At 38.5% G+C, this 18,155-nt stretch overlaps 1 protein-coding gene across 8 annotated transcripts in view; it reads right to left on the bottom strand.

The window, feature by feature from the left end:
• MAST2 (microtubule associated serine/threonine kinase 2) overlaps positions 1-18,155 on the bottom strand; it is a 207,083-nt gene that overhangs the window by 165,002 nt on the left and 23,926 nt on the right. For 7 of the 8 annotated variants that reach the window (XM_086386186.1, XM_086386194.1, XM_086386187.1 and 4 more), the window contains exons 2-3: positions 14,994-15,141; positions 11,598-11,740 (exon numbers count right to left, since the gene is read on the bottom strand). In XM_086386186.1, the coding sequence (XP_086242312.1) occupies positions 11,598-11,740; positions 14,994-15,141 (291 nt within the window). Of the gene's footprint in view, positions 1-11,597; positions 11,741-14,993; positions 15,142-16,129; positions 16,176-18,155 lie in introns of all 8 variants that reach the window. The other variant, XM_086386215.1, reaches the window with a different exon arrangement.

The following is an 18,155-nucleotide window of genomic DNA, read 5'->3' as shown; positions in this document are numbered from 1 at the left end:
ACTTTACTTTGTATTGTTCACTGTTGTATTACCAGCATCCAGTACAGTGGTGATACATAGTGGGTACCTCATAAATATTTGTGGAATGAATGGACAAATGAATATATCTCTGCAGGTCTGAACTTCCTCACCTATAAAATAAGGTAACTATGTCTACCTTACAAGAAGAAAATTCATGTTCCAGAGAAAATAAAGGATAATATATGTAAAAGAACCCAAGTATAAGGTCTAGTAAAGATTAGTTCTCTACCCCAACTCAAATGTGTGTATTAGTCGCTCAGTCATGTCCAACTCGTTGAGACCCCATGAACTGTACCCTGCCAAGCTCCTCTCTCCATAGAATTCTCCAGGTAAGAATACTGCAGTGGGTTGCCATTCCCTATTCCCTTCTCCAAGGGATATTCCCAACCCAGGGATCTTCCCCAGACCCAGGGATCAAACCCACATCCCCTGCATTGTGGGCAGATTCTTTACTGTCTGAGCCACCAGGGAAGCCTACTCCAACTCAAATATCTCCAGTAATTCTATTTTCTTTACATGACAGAATGTGCCAATATCAACACCTTTCTATCTTTCCTCAGCACTGTTACACTTATACACAACAATACACAGCATTAATGGTCCAATTTAAAAGACTTTCTGTAAAAAATTTAAAACAAAAACAAAACAGAACAAAATCTATAGCTATAACTTTTAACTAGTGATTTAATAATCCTTTTTTCTTTATGAAATACTTGCATAAACACTGTCATTTATTCTAACTCTTAATAAATTCAATAAGATGTCTTCCAATAGTCCTAACCAATCAACTAATTTATCTAAAATTTTTTAAATTTTAAATGCTTTTTTTAAATATGGAAACCACTATTTTTGAAGTTGTACATCTTACATTCTTTACAAACTATCACAAAGATATAAAAATGTTTATAAAATTCAGCTCGAAATTTGTTCAGGTAAGATAATTAGCCTATTGTTTTGCTTCTCAAAAATATTCTTGAGAACAAGCAATCAGACTGTTAATATTCTGTGGAAATCTCATGAAAGTTTCCCAACTTTTATTTTAAAAACTCTTATGGAGATCCAACCAGTCCATCCTAAAGGAGATCAGTCCTGGGTATTCATTGGAAGGACTGATGTTGAAGCTGAAACTCCAATACTTTGGCCACCTGATGAGAAGAGCTGGAAAAGACCCTGATGCTGAGAAAGATTGAGGGCAGGAGAAGGGGATGACAGAGGATGAGATGGTTGGATGGCATCACCGACTTGATGGACATGAGTTTGGGTAAACTCCAGGAGTTGGTGATGAATACCAAGGCCTGGCGTGCTGTGGTTCATGGGGTCGCAAAGAGTCGGACACGACTGAGCGACTGAACTGAACTGATGAAACCGTATTCTCATACCTTTGAAAAGACACTAGGTGGCATCAGAAACACATTCCTCTTACAAAAAAGAAAGAAACCAAGAGTGGAAGGGGAGGGATTCTCAAGTTAATAGGCAGTGAATGCACTTTTTAAAACATGTACTCCTATAATTCTTAATACATTGAACACTTCAATATTTTATACTACTTGATAAAGTCATACTTTTTCCTTCTTATGGCTTGTGCTTTTTGTGCCCTGAGAAACCTTTGCCTCATCCCAAATCACAGACTTTCTCCTGTTTTCTTTTATATGCTTTATAACTTCAGCTCTTACAACTGTCAATTACCCACTTCAACTTAATTTTTATATATAACATGGGGTAAGGATCAAGGCACATTTTTTTTCCCCATGTAAACTGTTCTAGCACCATTTGTTGGAATGACTATCTTTTACCATTAAATTACCCTGCATATTTGTCTATTTCCACATTTTCTATTCTGTTTCAGTGATTTGTGTACCTTTATACCAAGATCACAATGTCGGTTAGTGTACCTTTCAGTTCAGTTCAGTCGCTCGGTCGTGTCCGACTCTTTGTGACCCCATGAACCGCAACACGCCAGGCCTCCCTGTCCATCACCAACTCCCGGAGTGCACCCAAACCCATGTCCATTGAGTCGGTGATGCCATCCAGCCATCTCATCCTCTGTCGTCCCCTTCTCCTCCTGCCCTCAATCTTTCCCAGCATCAGGGTCTTTACAAATGAGTCAGCTCTTCGCGTCAGATGGCCAAAGTATTGGAGTTCCATTTTCAACATCAGTTTTTCCAATGATGAATACGCAGGACTGATCTCCTTTATAGAGACTCATAAAATCAGGTGGGATGATTCCTTCAACTCTGGTCTTCTTTTTTAATATTGTTTTCGTTATTTTAGGCCCTTTCCATTTCAATATAAATTTCTGAAAAATACTGCTTGGGTTTTGACTGGAAGTGCACTGAATTTATAGATCAATAGGAGAATTTACATCTTAATGACACTGAGTCTTCCAATCCATAAACATATATTTTCCAATCACTTAAGTCTTTTTAAAATTCTCTCAGTAATGTTTTGTACTTTAAAATGTACTGGTCTTAAAAAAAAATAAAATGTACTGGTCTTGCAAATAACTTTTAAAAATTTCTCTTTATTTCAATTGTGCTGCTGCTACTGCTAAGTTGCTTCAGTCGTGTCCGACTCTGTACGACCCCATAGACGACAGCCCACCAGGCCCTGCCGTCCCTGGGATTCTCCAGGCAGGAACACTGGAGTGGATTATTTCATTTGTAAGCAATTATAAATAGTAATTTCAATTTCATTGTGTTACAGAAATACAGTTGATCTTTGCCTAATTTTATACATAGATTTTTGTACAGAACAGTGATAAGAAAATGAAAACATAAGCCACAGACTGGAAGAAATACTTAGCATTTATGGAAGAAAGTGAAGAAGAACTAAAGAGCCTCTTGATGAAGGTGAAAGAAGAGAGCGAAAAAGTTGACTTAAAGCTCAATATTCAGAAAACTAAGATCATGGCATCCAGTCCCATCACTTCATAGGAAATAGATGGGGAAACAGTGGAAACAGTGGCAGACTTTATTTTGGGGGGCTCCAAAATCACTGCAGATGGTGACTGCAGCCATGAAATTAAAAGACACTTACTCCTTGGAAGGGAAGTTATGACCAACCTAGACAGCATATTCAAAAGCAGAGACATTACTTTGTCAACAAAGGTCTGTCTAGTCAAGGCAATGGTTTTTCCAGTGGTCATGTACAGATCTGAGAGTTGGACTATAAAGAAAGCTGAGTGCCAAAAAATTGATGCTTTTGAATTGTGGTGTTGGAGAAGACTCTTGAGAGTCCCTTGGGCTGCAAGGAGACCCAACCAGTCCATCCTAAAGGAAATCAGTCCTGAATATTCATTGGAAGGATTGATGCTGAAGCTGAAACTCCAATACTTTGGCCACCTGATGCAAAGAGCTGACTCATTTGAAAAGACCCTGATGCTGGGAAAGATTGAGGGCAGGAGGAGAAGGGGACGACAGAGGATGAGATGGTTGGATGGTATCACCAACTCAGTGAACATGGGTTTGGGTGGACTCCAGGAGTTGATGATAGACAGGGAGGCCTGGCGTGCTGTGGTTCATGGGGTTGCAAAGAGTCAGACACAACTGAGCGACTGAACTGAACTGATATATAATTTGTATCCAGAATATACAAAGAACTTGTAACATTCAATAATAAGAGAAACAATCTAAAATTTTTAAAGGACAGAAGATCTGAACAAGTAATTCAAAGAATCACATCTATGTAATTTATAGTTTGACATGATGTGTTTGTTTAAAACAATGACATAGTGTAAACCCATTAAGGATTTGAGTGAAGCTCAAGCGGAACTAAGCTTCTCAAGTTATGTTTTTCTTTTTTAAAAAATTCTGGTCTTGGTGCAAATGTTAGTTATGTCTTATTTATATCACAGTTAGGTCACCATGCTGTGACATGGTCTGTATTCATGCTGCCTTAGATACTGGTTCTTTTTTTTTTGCCTTAGATACTTTTGTAATTATTTTTGCAGACTTGTGATTGTCCCTCTTAACTTTCTTTTATGTAATTTATAAAGTTTCTTTAAAATTCTGCTTTTAATTTTGAATAAAAACTTAATTCATTTTTTTAAAGTATATACATATATATCCCTGGTGGCTCAGATGGTAAAACGTCTGCCTGCAATGCGGGAGACCTGGGCTCGATTCCTGGGTCGGGAAGATCCCCTAGAGAAGGAAATGGCAATCCACTCCAGCACTCTTGCCTGGAAAATCCCATGGATGGAGGAGTCCATGGGGTCACAAAGAGGCGGACACGACTGAGCGACTTCACTTCACTATATATATATATATTCCTGATGACTAATGAGGCTGAATTGCTTTTCAGCCTCACTGGTCATCAGGGATATGCAAATTAAAATTACAATGAGATATTCCTACACACCCATTAGAATGGCTAAAATTAAAATGACAATACCCAGTACTGAAAAGGATGTGGAACAACTGCTGGTGGGAACGCAAAAATGCCAGTTTCTCATCTAGATAAACATACACCAGACACTTGACATATATTCCAGGAATCTCATTCGTAGGTATTTATCCAACAGAAATGAAAGCATAAGTCCACACAAATACTTGTACACAAACTTTCATAGCAGTTTTCTCCACAACAGGCAAAAAACGAGAAGCAATCCGAATGATCATCAACTGGTGAATAAACAGTCTGATATACCCAGACCAATGGAATTGTTTCATCAATAAAAAGGAACTACCAATGCTCAAAAACAGGGTGGATGAATCTCAAAACCATTATGTTAAGTGAAAGACGTCAAATGCAAAAGATCACATGCTGTATGATTCCATTTACAAGAAATTCTGGAAAAGACAAAAAAAATCACAGTGACAGAAAGCAGGTTAGTGTTTGCCAAGGGCTGGCAGGGGAAAGAACTGATTGTAAAGGAACACAAGGGAACATTGCAGGGTGACAGAAATTTCCATACCATGATTTTCTTTATCTGTATCATGATTTTGGTGGTGGTGGTGACACAACCACATACAGATCTGAAAACTACGGTATTTCTCTTTGAAGCCATGTGTGAAAATTAAAGAATAATCATACAAGTTACGAAACATGGGGAAAGGTTGAAAGGAGTATCTTGGACTGCTTTTTTTGGCCACACCATGAAGCATATGGGATTTTACGTACCTGGCAGGGGACTGAACCCTGCACTGGAAGCCCAGAGTCTTAACCACTGGACCACCAGGGAAGTCCCTTGGATTCTCAATTACTTCAAAAGCATACCCCAGTTATGTCACCTCAAAAAAGTGCTGAAACACTTAAGTTAAGAATACAATAATAGGGACTTTCCTGGTGATCCAGTGGTTAAGAATCCACCTTCCAAGTCAGGAGACCCAGTTTTGATCCTGGGTTGGGAACAAAGATCCCACATGCCGAGGCAACCTAGCCCATGCTTAGCTGGGCTGCAACCACCAAGCTCATGCACCACAACTAAAACCCAATGCAACCGAATAAATAAATAAAAACAATAATAGGAAACTCCCTGGCTGTCCAATGGTTAGGATTCCATGCTTCCACTGTAAGGATTCAGCAGTTGTGGCTTGTGGGCTCTAGGACGTGTGGGCTTCAGTAGTTGTGGACCAGGGCTCATTAGTTGTGGCTCATGGGCTCTAGAGCACACAAGCTCCAGCAATTGCAGCTGGAGCATGGGCTCAGTAATTGCGGTGCACAGGCTCAGCAATTGTGGCACATGGGCTTTAGTTGCCCATGGCATATGGAATCTTCTCAGACCAGAGATCAAATCCGTGTCCCTTGCATTGGCAGGCAGATTCCTATTCAATGTACCACCAGGTAAGTCCTTCAATCCAGTGCTTTGGCTTTTCAAAGGTTACTTTTCTCTCTGTTAAATCTCATTGCGCTGGTTCTTCTTGAACCGTCATTTGTTTGTGAGGCTCTGACTGAATTTAACATTCAACAATGGAAATGTGCCATCAGCATATGTAATAAGTAATTTCTTCAGTGTCTTTATCCAAGAAATTGATTAAAATGGCAATTAGGACAAGGATAAGAATAGAGGTCTGTGTGACATCATTTCAGGCTGGTACCAACACATTAAATCAACCTTCTTTTGTGGACATTATATTTCAAACAAGTGTTAATCCAACCAGCAATACTACTAGCAAAGGTATTCCAAAAGTCTTTTACTCCTTCAATGAATAATTACACATTGCCTACTATGTACCGGGTACAACGTTACATGCCAACTAGGGACACGATGATGGAAAGAGCCATTCTTTGTAAATGACAATTCCTATAACCACAGTTGGTAAAGAATTCGCTTGCTAATGCAGGAGATGCAAGATACGCGGGTTCGATCTATGGGTCGGGAAGATTCCCTGGAGAAAGATATGGCAACCCACTCCAGTATTCTTGCCTGGAGAATTCCATGGAAAGAGGAGCCTAAAGGGCTACAGTCCATGGGGTCACAAAGAGTCAGACATGACTGAGCAACTTGGCATGCATGCATCAGTCCTGTGAAGGTCCTGTCTGCCAATAAAGAAAGAATTAGTCAAATGCTACCAATTAGATTCCTGGTATGTACAGCCCTTCTATTAAAATCTGAACGTCTGGCACAATTCATGGGTTAGGTCAACCTCAGTATAAATTACTTGAACCCAATAGACTGATTTCAGAGAAAAATCATCCAAGCCTCATCTTTCCATCTGTGGTCTCAATTTCTCATTGACAATTTGCTAATACCAATGAAAATTCATCCATTCAATAATTACCGATTATTGTATTTTATGATAATTGTTACAGGAAGCTATGGAAATATTTTAAACATTGATGCTGGATAAATATTAACTAAATGAAAATTTAGAAGATAAAACTAAAAAAGAATAGCCAAAATCAGATTTTGTTTTTGAAAGAATAGACTTTAGAGTGGAGAGTGGTTAGAAAGGAAAAAGAATGAATTAACAGTAATGAGGTCCCAGCAATGATCAAAGAGATTGCAAATGTGGCTTAGACTGGTGAAAAAAGTCTAAGGTGAAAAAAGGTAGCCCTCTTAGAAATGTTTGGAGCTAGGATTCACTGGGTGATTGGATAGGGGAGAATAAGGGAAAGGAAGAGTCAAAATAGACTTCCAGGTCTCTGGTTTTGGGCTATCGGGGCAGGGAAGGGGGATCATGGTGCTAGTTAACAGCTGAAGAACTGGTTTAGGGGAACACAGAGGCAGAATAAACAGATGAGTGAGTCTTAGACAAAGATCAAAGTTGCAGATACTACTTGGCATATTCATGAGAAAGCAAAGCAGGAATTAACCTTAAAGATTATATATATATTCTTATATATATATATGTCTTAAGACACATATACATGTATATATGTATATCATATAATTTATAGTATATAAGGATATGTATATATATTGTAGGAAGGTGGACCCCTTCCAGGGCCCAAGAGTGGAGCTCTTGTCCAACACTTGGAAATGAACTGTCTGAGGAGACACATGCAGGCAAAAAGCAAAAAACTTTATTGGGAATGAACACCCAGGTGGAGAGCAGCAGGGTAAGGGAACCCAGGAGAACTGCTCTGCCACATGGCTCACAGTCTCAGGTTTTACAGTAACAGGATTAGTTTCCGGGTTGTCTCTGGCCATTCATCTTGCTTGGCCCAAATTTCCTCTGACTCAGAGTCCTTCCTGGTGGCCTGTGCCTCTCTCAGCCAAGATGGATTCCAGTGTGAGGGCTTCTGGACAGTTGGCTGGACACACCATCTCCTCCCTCCTCCTTTTGGCCTTCCCAAATTCTCCAGGTTAGTTTTGGGGAGCAGCACCGAGTTCTTTATGGGAACCTCCTGTTGTGAGACAATTCAGGCAAGCAGATATTATTGTGCCTGGCCTAGGTGGGAGGTTTTGGTCAACAGTTCCTGAACAAATATGTGCCACACTCAGTCATGTCCGACTCTGCAACCCATGGACTGTAGCCCATCAGGTTCCTCTGTCTGTGGGATTTTTCAGGCAAGAATACTGGAGGGAGTTGCCATTTTCTTCTCTAAGGAATCTTCACAAAAAAGGGATCGAACCATGCATATATTTTAAGATGAATAACTAATCTTGGACAAGATGCCATCTAAGTTTTTCCCTATCCCTAGGAACATACAATATAGTAATATGATTGGATGATTCTTTTTATACATGCTTTAGAAACCACTAATTGAAATCATAGTTTCTACATATATAGGGAAAATGGACATTCAGAGAAATCCTCTCAATAGATACTAGGAAATGAGAGAGAAGTCCAAAAATCTCACAAACACAATCACCCAGATGGCTTCAAAATGAAAATAGTTGCTACACTCAGGCTTTTGGCTAATTGTTCTCCAGACTCTGGTCAAATCTAACCTCCTGCAAATTATCTCCCCAATCATTACACCTAAGACAATTCCTGTCCCCTTAGTTCCTTATTCTATTAAATGTTGTCTTATTACTTTTAAATTGGTTTTTTGTTATATGTGAATCTTGTAGACCCAAAAATTCTCTGGAGGCTGGGTCTGTGGACTGTATATGGGTCTGCAGACTATATATGGATCTGTGGGCTGTATATGGCCATGATTCTATTAACAACAAGGATACATTATAGGACAGACTTTTTTAGAAATGCCACAGAAGCTGGGGTGGCATCAAGGTATATTCAGTGTACAGTAAGTCAAAGCAAGGAAAGTATTCAACACTAACTATCAAATGTGCCATCAAACATAAAATATGCAACTGGAAATCCTTGATTACGAGAATGGAAAAGGAGGAACTAGCCTGAGGTTACCATAAGTAAGTAAATTGCTGAGGAAGAAAAGCACAAGAGGAAACAAAAGGCAGATCCCTGGGAGGAAAGACATAACTAGATTCAGTTCTAGAGAAGTAATTATTTTACACACCCATGAAAAGACAAATAACCCAATTTTTTAAATGAGCAAAGAGTCTGAATACACATTTCTTCAAAAGATATACAAAGGGCCGATAATCACATAAAAGGATGCTTACTGTCATTAGGAAAACACAAATCAAAACCACAGATATCACTTCAGAACCACTAGGATGACTAAAATCAAGACAGACAATAGCAAATGCTGATGAAGATGTGAAGAAACCAAAATCATCATACACTGCAGTTTATCAAACACTGCTGCATTTAAACAGTTATCATAAGACCAAGTAATTCCACTCCCAAGAAAAATGAAAACTGTCCATATGAACGCTGTAAACAAATGTTCATTATTCATAATAGTCTAAAGGAAAAAACAACCCAAATGTCAATCAACTGACAAACAGATAAAATAAGGTATATTCATACGATAGAACATTATTCAGCGGTAAAAAGGAGTGACATAATACATGCTACACAATGGAGGAACCTTAAAAACATCATTTTAATGGAAGAAGCCAATTACAAAAGGCCACATATAGGATTCAATTTATATGAAATGGATAGAATAGGTAAATCTATGGAGGCAGAAAGTATATTAGGCAATGGCACCCCACTCCAGTACTCTTGCCTGGAAAATCCCATGGACAGAGGAGCCTGGTGGGCTGCAGTCCATGGGGTCGTTAAGAGTCCGAGACGACTGAGTGACTTCATTTTCACTTTTCACTTTCATGCATTGGAGAAGGAAATGGCAACCCACTCCAGTGTTCTTGCCTGGAGAATCCCAAGGATGGCGGAGCCTGGTGGGCTGCCATCTATGGGGTCGCACAGAGTCGGACACAGCTGAAGCAACTTAGCAGCAGTAGCAGCAGACAGAGATGAAAATAAGGTGATAACTAAAGGGTCTAAGAATTCTTCCTGATATGATGAATATATTCTAAAACCAACTGCAGTGATGGCTGCAATCTATGAATATACTAAAAATCACTGAATTGTACAGTTTAAATGAGTAATTTTATCATATGTAAATTATATTTCAATAAGCTTTTTTTTAAAAAAAAAATTAATTCAGGAATATTCTACTTCAATTGTTAGGCTAGGAATTCAGCAAACTCAGTCCAGTAATTTCCTCTGCAACAAACCACCTTAAAATGAAACATTCAGTTTTACCTTAATGGCAGCAGTTCTCAAAAGAGTGTATTTAAAGCAAATACGGATGCCTGGGACCACTCCAGACCCACTGGATCAAAATCTCTACAATGGTGCATGGATTTTTTTAAGTTCCAGAGGTTAAAAGAGGAGAGAGGTGGGGCTTTAATAGACATGTTGAAAACAAGCGGAGAAATCTGAATTTTTTTTAATTAAATTTATGTTAAACTTCTCAGATCTGGTAATATAGATGACTCTTGAACAACACAAGGGTTAGAGGTGCTGACATCTCCCAATCCCTCCCCATCCCCATGCAGTGGAAAATCCAAGTATAAATTTATAGCTGGTCCTCCCTATCCACAGTTCTGCATTCCAGGATTCAACCAACCACGGATCTGGTAGTATTAATGGGAAAAAAATCCATATATAATTAGGCCCACTCAGTTCAAATCCCTGTTGTTCAAGGGTCCGTTATATATTGTGGTTATTTAGGAGACTGTCCCTTGATTTTAGGAAATATACTTGAGGGTGCGATAGCATAATGTTTGTTACTTGCTTTGAAATCTTCAGGGGAAAAAATATATACATATATACACAGATAAAACAAATGTGACAAAATATAAAGTTACAACCAAATTGGTCAATCTAAGTAAGTTTAATTGCCATTCTTTCCATTTTTATACAAGTTTGATATTTTCAAAATAAAAAGTTGGGGAAGTTCCATAAATGATGCCAATTATCCCTGTAGCCTAAAATCACAAACCTCAGGTCATATCAAGAAATCTTTTGATCCAAAAACTAACTTCCCACCTGCTATAAGCAGACTTCTTCCCCCATCCCCACTTTCTTGGATGAACAAATGGACAAAGCTTTCTACTCCCTTTATGCCAACCCAAAAGATTTATGGTCCCAAAGAGTAGATGAACTTATCTTAATGGGAACAAGCTTCTGTTATCATATCCTGCAAATTACTAGTCTGCCTTGTCTTACAGATAGAGGGAAGAGGGTTGAGATCAACAGAAAGTCAATGGATTCCCTAAGTAAATAGGCAGGGCCACTGAGGGTAAAAGGGTACAAGATGCAACAATAGGCAGAAGACAACCTGCCCAGACTATACAGCTTAACATGTTAGGTCCTGTCTACTATACAAAGCTAGACAAAGAAGAGGCTCGTTCTTTCACTTAATATATACTGAAGTGCCTGCCTACTCTGTGTAAAACATGTTCCCTATCCACACGTACTAAATATGTATACCACAGAGCTATATACGGAAGCAACACAACTTCACAAGATTTAGAATCATTTCCATAACAAAGCTCTTTCTCAGGAAATTTATCCATTAAGGTTCAAATCATACTGAATCTTTTTATTGACTCGCATTACATAGTCAGTACCAGTGACAGCATGAGAGAGCATTCAGAATATAGTCTATTAAATTCCATTCTTTTCCGTTGTTTGCTTTGAGAAATTAATCTAGCCAAACCCTGAAGGAAAAATAATAGCTGTGGTAATGACAAATGACAACCAAGGATCTGTTCACAGAGCAAGGGAGCAATCTGTACTAACACTTACCAAGCCAGCGGTAAGAGAAGGCGCAGACTGTCCGAGGGACTGATTCCTCATCCGCACCAGGTTGGACGCTTCTCCTGAAGACTGCCAAGTCACCTGTCCCACGCTGCTGTGTGCACTGCCGGACAAGGGGAGCAGCTGCTTGCCTTCAAACACAACATTTGGAAAATTAACAAATTATTAATTAACAAAATGAAAAAAATACAATGACAGCAAATGGATTAAAAGTACATTGATCCAAAACAAAGTGAAGCCCCTCCACATCCATTTTAGGATCTGCAGCCCTCTAAAAAATTCCACCTATGTTGGCGGTGGTGAGAAATCCAAGTGGAATACTGAACTGAGTTGATGATTTTAAATTCTCTGTAATATCCACCACCATGCCAGGGCCCAGCTTCCAACCTAACAGGCTTGTTCCAACCTAAGACCCAACCTAGAAGGCCACTAGTTTTCCAGTCCCTTCCATCCTACCTAGTTTCTCATCAACTCAGTGTGGTAACAGTGGAGCTGGAAGCTTCTCCTAGACAAGTTTAGCCCTTAGGTTTCCAGAAGACAAACACTGAATCTATGCTGCTCTTGCCAGATTCCATGTGTTCAGTCCAGGTTGATTGAATGCCTTAATCCTACTGAAAGACTGCAAGAAAGTCATTTATAAAGACTGAGCACCTAGAACTGCAATGACTTTCTAGCTGAGGTTCAAGTCCTATTTCAATCCCTTCCCTCACACCATTCTTCACATTGGTGTTAGTGATCTAATCAAAACAAATATGGTCATGTCATCCCCTTCTCATGACTCCCTACTGTTTAAACAATTAAGCCACACTTTTTGTTGCTTTTTTAGTTTTGTTTTTTTGGTTTGTTGTTTTTATTTGGCAGCACCATGTGGCATGCGAGATCTTAGGTCCCTGACCAGAAACTGAACCCACACCCCCTGCAGGGAAACCACAGAGTTTTAACCACTGGACTGACGGGGAAGTCCTAAGTTACACTTTTAAAACTCTAAAAAGATCCTCCATAAATCCATATTATCTCTCTGGCCTCATCTCTTTCTACTTTTTCCAAACCCATTCACTCATTCAATTTCAATATTCTGCCCTGCATATTCACCTGGCTTTAACTTGATCACCAATTTACTTAAAAACTCTTCTTCTTCCTACAAAATTCTATTCGTCAGAGAAGTAACCACTCTTATAAAGAGGTATGAGCAAAAAGTAGGTTGGGTTTTTTTTTTTTTTTTTTTTTTGCTGTAACATACCCTTTTACTGCAAACAAAATGTGACGGAACTTATTTGGAGGGCAATTTAGCAAAACCTATTATAATTATAATTTGAGTAAGCCTGGACATAGCATTCCATTTGTAGGAATGCAAAGGAAAAAAAAAAGTAGACCAGAAAGTTAACCCTAGCAATGCTCTCACTATAATAAAATGAGGGATAAAATAAATGATCACTACAAATTAAAGAAATTATAATATCTCCACATAATGACATACTGAACCCATTAAAAATAATGAGGCAGCTCAACATTGCAGCCAGGAGAAAATGTTCAATGTTCTCAGTTGAGTGAAAATAGCAGAAAGGAAGTATATAGCATATGATCTCAATTTTTATTTTTAAAATAAAGTTTATATACTTACATAAAATTTTAAATGTATATTTAAATATAATGGAGTATATATAAATGGTTTGGAGGGAGGGAAACGAGAAGAAAGTAAAGATTTTCACCTTTGACATGAAGCATGTTACTGCACTCAAATTTTTTATAACTGGTATATTTTACATTTTTCATCAGAAACAAAATTAAAAAAAAAAAATCTAGCTTTCTCTCAAGTCTGCTCTCAAATGCATGCTTTAATGAGAAGTCTTTCCATAAAACCCTCCACAAAAAATAATACTGGTTCTCTATTCAAAACCTCCACAAGCCTGGAGTAGAGCCTGCCTAGTTTCTTTTCTTCCTTCTGCAAATGTTGCCAAGCTCTCCAGGAGATTTGCCTATAGATGTGTAGCTATATAACCTAAAGGAAAATTAGTTTGTTAACTTCCCATCTACATATCCAAAGGCTACTATCACAATCCTATCTCTCTTCAAAATAAGTGCCTAATGGGGAAAGAGACTTACACAACAGCAGACGAAACCCGTATGGACATATACTAGTAAGGGCTTGAAGCTTACCAAGAAGTGTCAAGAATTAGAGGAACACAAATAGTTTAAAACAAAAGGAACAATATGAACAAATAGAGCAACTAGCCCTTTAGTAAACAAATAACTCAAGGAAAAAAACTTCTTAAAAATTCTAATAATTATTCTTAAAATGATTTCAAGAGCCTATTTTTAAGAAATATTCCCAGTTAAAAATGGTTGAATGACCACATATTTGTATCTTCTGTCCCCCTGGAAACTCCATTAAATGAGAATAAAGAGGGAATTCCCTGGCAGCCCAGTGGTTAGGACTCACACTCTCACTACAGGGGGCCTGGGTTTGACTCCTGGTCAGGGAACTAGGACCCCACGTGCCACAGGGTAACTAAGCCCATGCCACAACTAGAGAGAGTCTACGTCCTGTACAGCCTGTGCTCTGCAACTAGGGAAGACCCCGTGTGCCACAATGAAGACACAGCGAGCCAAAAAAAAGAAAGCTTAACGAAAATTTTAATTAAAAAAGTAAAAATCTATTTACTCATAGGGAATGAGAAGATAAAACACATCCTTGAAAGAAGAGCAGAACACTATGGAAAAAGAGACAAACAAGAAACAGCTCTGTGTGATTAAAACATGACAGACAAAATAAAAATCTCAATAGAGGAGTGAGAAGAGAAAACCAAAGGAACAGCCCTGAAAAGGAGCAAAAGTAAAAAGAAACTGATACTCTTCACTATAGGCCAAGGAATGTAATAAGATTACTTTTCCTTCTTCAACTAAAGTCAAATAGATTCTTTTTTCATACTCTATTGACTGCTTAAAACCATGCCATGTTTTAATTGCTTTCTATTTAGGCATGACTTCCTTGTATTAATTGTTCCTTTTGAATCTTTTAAGACTTTTCTATGGAAGAGGTAGGGAGACATTATGGCCTTTGGAATGGATTTCAGAAATAGAAAAAAAAAAAAAGAAAAGAAGTAGCAAAGTTTGTGAAGTCTGAAGAAATAAACACAGAGCAAAAATTATATTGAAAGGGAATAACCAGTAATAATGGTCAATCAAGAAATATCTAGCAGGTTTATGAGGTTAGGATTAAGAGATGCAATGAGGAAACAGCAAAGGAAGACAGCCTTACTCACAAGTGTTCTACAGAAGACTGTTACCACAGAAGAAGCTGTCAAGATGCCAAGTTAATACACCCTTAAACATTGACAACACAGTCCCAAAACTCTTAAAAAAAAAAAAAAATTAGTTCCTTACCTGACAAAGAACTGGCCAGGCTTCCTCTCCGTAACTTACAGTCATCCTGACTAAGTTGTCGTTGAAGTTTAGCTTTTCCAGTGGATGAAAATATGTCAGGATTACTGAGCTTCCTGAAGAGCAGGGGACTACGTCCAGTTACCACATCCTGCAAAGGAAAAAAAAAAGTAAAACACATAAAACTTTAACGTCTTTTCTGAAAGTGTAAGAACTTTATATTTAAACATCTCTACAACATTCATTACAGTTAAAAAGTGCCAACATTTTATACTTCCTATTGAACAGCTGAAGCCAGAAACAAATTTCTTAGTGACAACTGTTTCGGTATGCCATGAATGATGTGAGACATTGATTACAAAATCCCAAAGGAAAAGTAGGGGATGAGATTTCAAGGTGACACAATAAGGCACTTTGACAGGATATATTATTCATAATGAGTACATGTCTACTTATGTTTATTTACTTTTCTCCTTTTAGTCACATTATATCCAGTAAAGAAAAGCATATTTCAGTTTTTTAAAAATCATAAATAATAAAATACCTGTCACACAAAGTTATAAATATCCCTAACATTCAATTAATGCTTAAGTAAAACTCAGAGCCTTCTTTGTATGTCTGTAATACATATGTGTATAATTCTCCAGGCAAGAATACTGGAATGGGTAGCCAGGCCCTCCTCCAGGGGATCTTCCTGACCTAGGGATTGAACCCAGGTCTCCCACTTTGCAGGAGGATTCTTCACATCTGAGCCATGAGGGAAGACCTTATGTTTCTATAATAGGAGCTAAATATATGTTTTCAATGAAAAAGTATAATAGTACAAAGGAGGCAATACAGACAATATGAAGTGCCTGCCTTCCCTTTGCCTTTAGTCTAGCCCATCCCACTCCATCCCAATGCCACTTCCTCCTCACCAGTAAGCATCATCAAGATGCAGACATTCTAAAGCAAACACCCACCTAATTAGTAGCATTAGATGAGAAAATATTATTTTTAAAAAAGGCAAATGAGGCCTATCTTTTACATTTCAATAAAGGAAGCTACAACAAATAGAGATAAGCAGCACATCAATCGGACCTGGACAGTACAAAAAAAAACTGAGAAGCATGAAGAGAAATAATTGAAATGTACATTACCTGCCATTTTAAAAACAAGACACAAGTACCTAGTACCACAGCAATACTAAAAGCCACAGGAAATAGAGAAACGTCTACCTCCTGGAGAAAAGATTTTTTTAAAAGCCTCTGGTCTCACATACTGTGACAGATAGGTTCACATGCAGGAAAGCACAAATACTCGTTGGTAGTGGCCATCCAGAATATAATTGACAAATACCCCAGCATAAAAAGAGTGAGGTTGATGAAAAACAGCTGAAGAGGAAGGGGGAAAAGTTGTTTTCTTGCTTGTTGTTGTTTTGTTTTTTGTCACACTGCGCTGCTTGTAGGATTTTAGTTCCCTGACCAGGGATCGAACCTGGGCCCTCAGCAGTGAGAGTGCAAAGTCCCAACCACTGAACCACCAGGAAAGTCCCGAGAAGAAAGTATTTTTTAAATTGGTAGTAAATGGATAAAAGAATATGGGGGATAGTGAGGCACTGTACCATTATTGGTAGCATTGAAAAAGACCCTGATGCTGGGAAAGACTGAAGGCAAAAGAAGAGGGCAGCAGAGGATAAGGTTGGATAGCATCACCAATTCAATAGCCATGAACTTGGGTGAACTCCAGGAGATGGTGAGACACAGGGAGACCTGGAGTGCTGTAGTCCACGGGGTCGCAAAGAGTTGGACATGACTGAGCGACTAAACAACAACAACCATGAAGCAATTGATGTGTCCAGGCAACTGCATCAGGAATGAGCAGGAAGAAAGGGGAGCTGGAAGAAGTCAGTGCAAAAAGAGAAAGCGTCAAGGCAGCAGCCTATATTACCACCAAGTGGTGTGACAAGGATGAAACAGTACTTATGCATCAAGTAGAAACCATGAAGAAATCAGGGTTTGGGCACTAAAGCTGGTAACCCATCCAAAAGGGCTGGCCATTCACAGAGGCAACACTCCAGCAAGCAGCTGTGGGTGGAGGGAAGTGAGGAGGCCTTACAAGATACCAAGGTGACGGAATATCCTATATGAAGGCAAAATGGAAAGGAAAATACTCCCCCAAATAACTTACAAATGAGCAACAAGACAGAGCCAGCACTTGGATGCCTGTTTCACTGTATGGATGAACAGTTAGTCTTAGGCACAAAAGGACTGACAACCAACAGGACTAGATCAGCATCAGTTAAAAGAAAGTCATATCCTGTTCAATCTCCCTATTCCCTATAACGTACCAAAGAAAAGAAGTCAGAGGAGAGGAAAAATGAAAGCAGATTATGCACCTTCTTATTCCAAGTCTCTCCTATCAAAACTTTGCAAAGGGAAGGAAATGTTAATTAAATGGGAAATGAAATTTAACTTTTAAACCAGGACATCCTTTTAACTTTAGTATATTACTCATTTCATAAAAGTACATATAACTAAGCATATAACTTAAAGAACTTTTGCAAGTTAAACATATCCATGTAACCACCATCAAGATTTAAAAAGAAAAAAAAGAAACATACCCAAGCACTTTCCAGAAAGCCCCCTGTGCTCCCTTTCAGTCACTACACTATCTCCCCAGGATAATTACTATCCAGGCTTCGAACAGAGTTGAGTACATAAATAGATCCCTCTTTATGAACTATTCTGTACCTTGCTTCTCTTGCTCAGCTAGCTAGACTGGACTTATTTCTTTTTAATTGAAGGATAATTGCCTTACAATATTGTGTTGGTTTCTGCCATACAACAACATGAATCAGCCATAGGTATACATGTCCCCTCCTTCTTGAACCTCCCTCCCACCTCCCAATCCTTCCCACCCTTCGAGGCTATTAGAGAGCCCTGGTATGAGTTCCCTGGGTTATATAGCAAATTCCCACTGGCTATCTATTGTACATATGGTATTTAGACTGGACTTTTAAAAACAGTAGAACATTATTGGATTTACTGAAGAATTTATTAAAAGACAAGAAAAGGGAATGCAGCAAATAAAACACACAGTCTAAGAGAGAAAGAAAAGGGACATGGGAAGAGGAACTTTCTTTCTATAACATAACTTCCAAACTAACTTACTTCTTGCAATTTT

The sequence above is a fragment of the Bos grunniens genome, chromosome 3, assembly GCF_055505025.1.
Source record: "Bos grunniens cultivar Pamir isolate PY7600 chromosome 3, Bosgru_T2T1.0, whole genome shotgun sequence".
In the NCBI taxonomy this organism is placed as follows: domain Eukaryota; kingdom Metazoa; phylum Chordata; class Mammalia; order Artiodactyla; family Bovidae; genus Bos; species Bos grunniens.
This window is presented reverse-complemented; position numbering and strand designations above follow the sequence as displayed.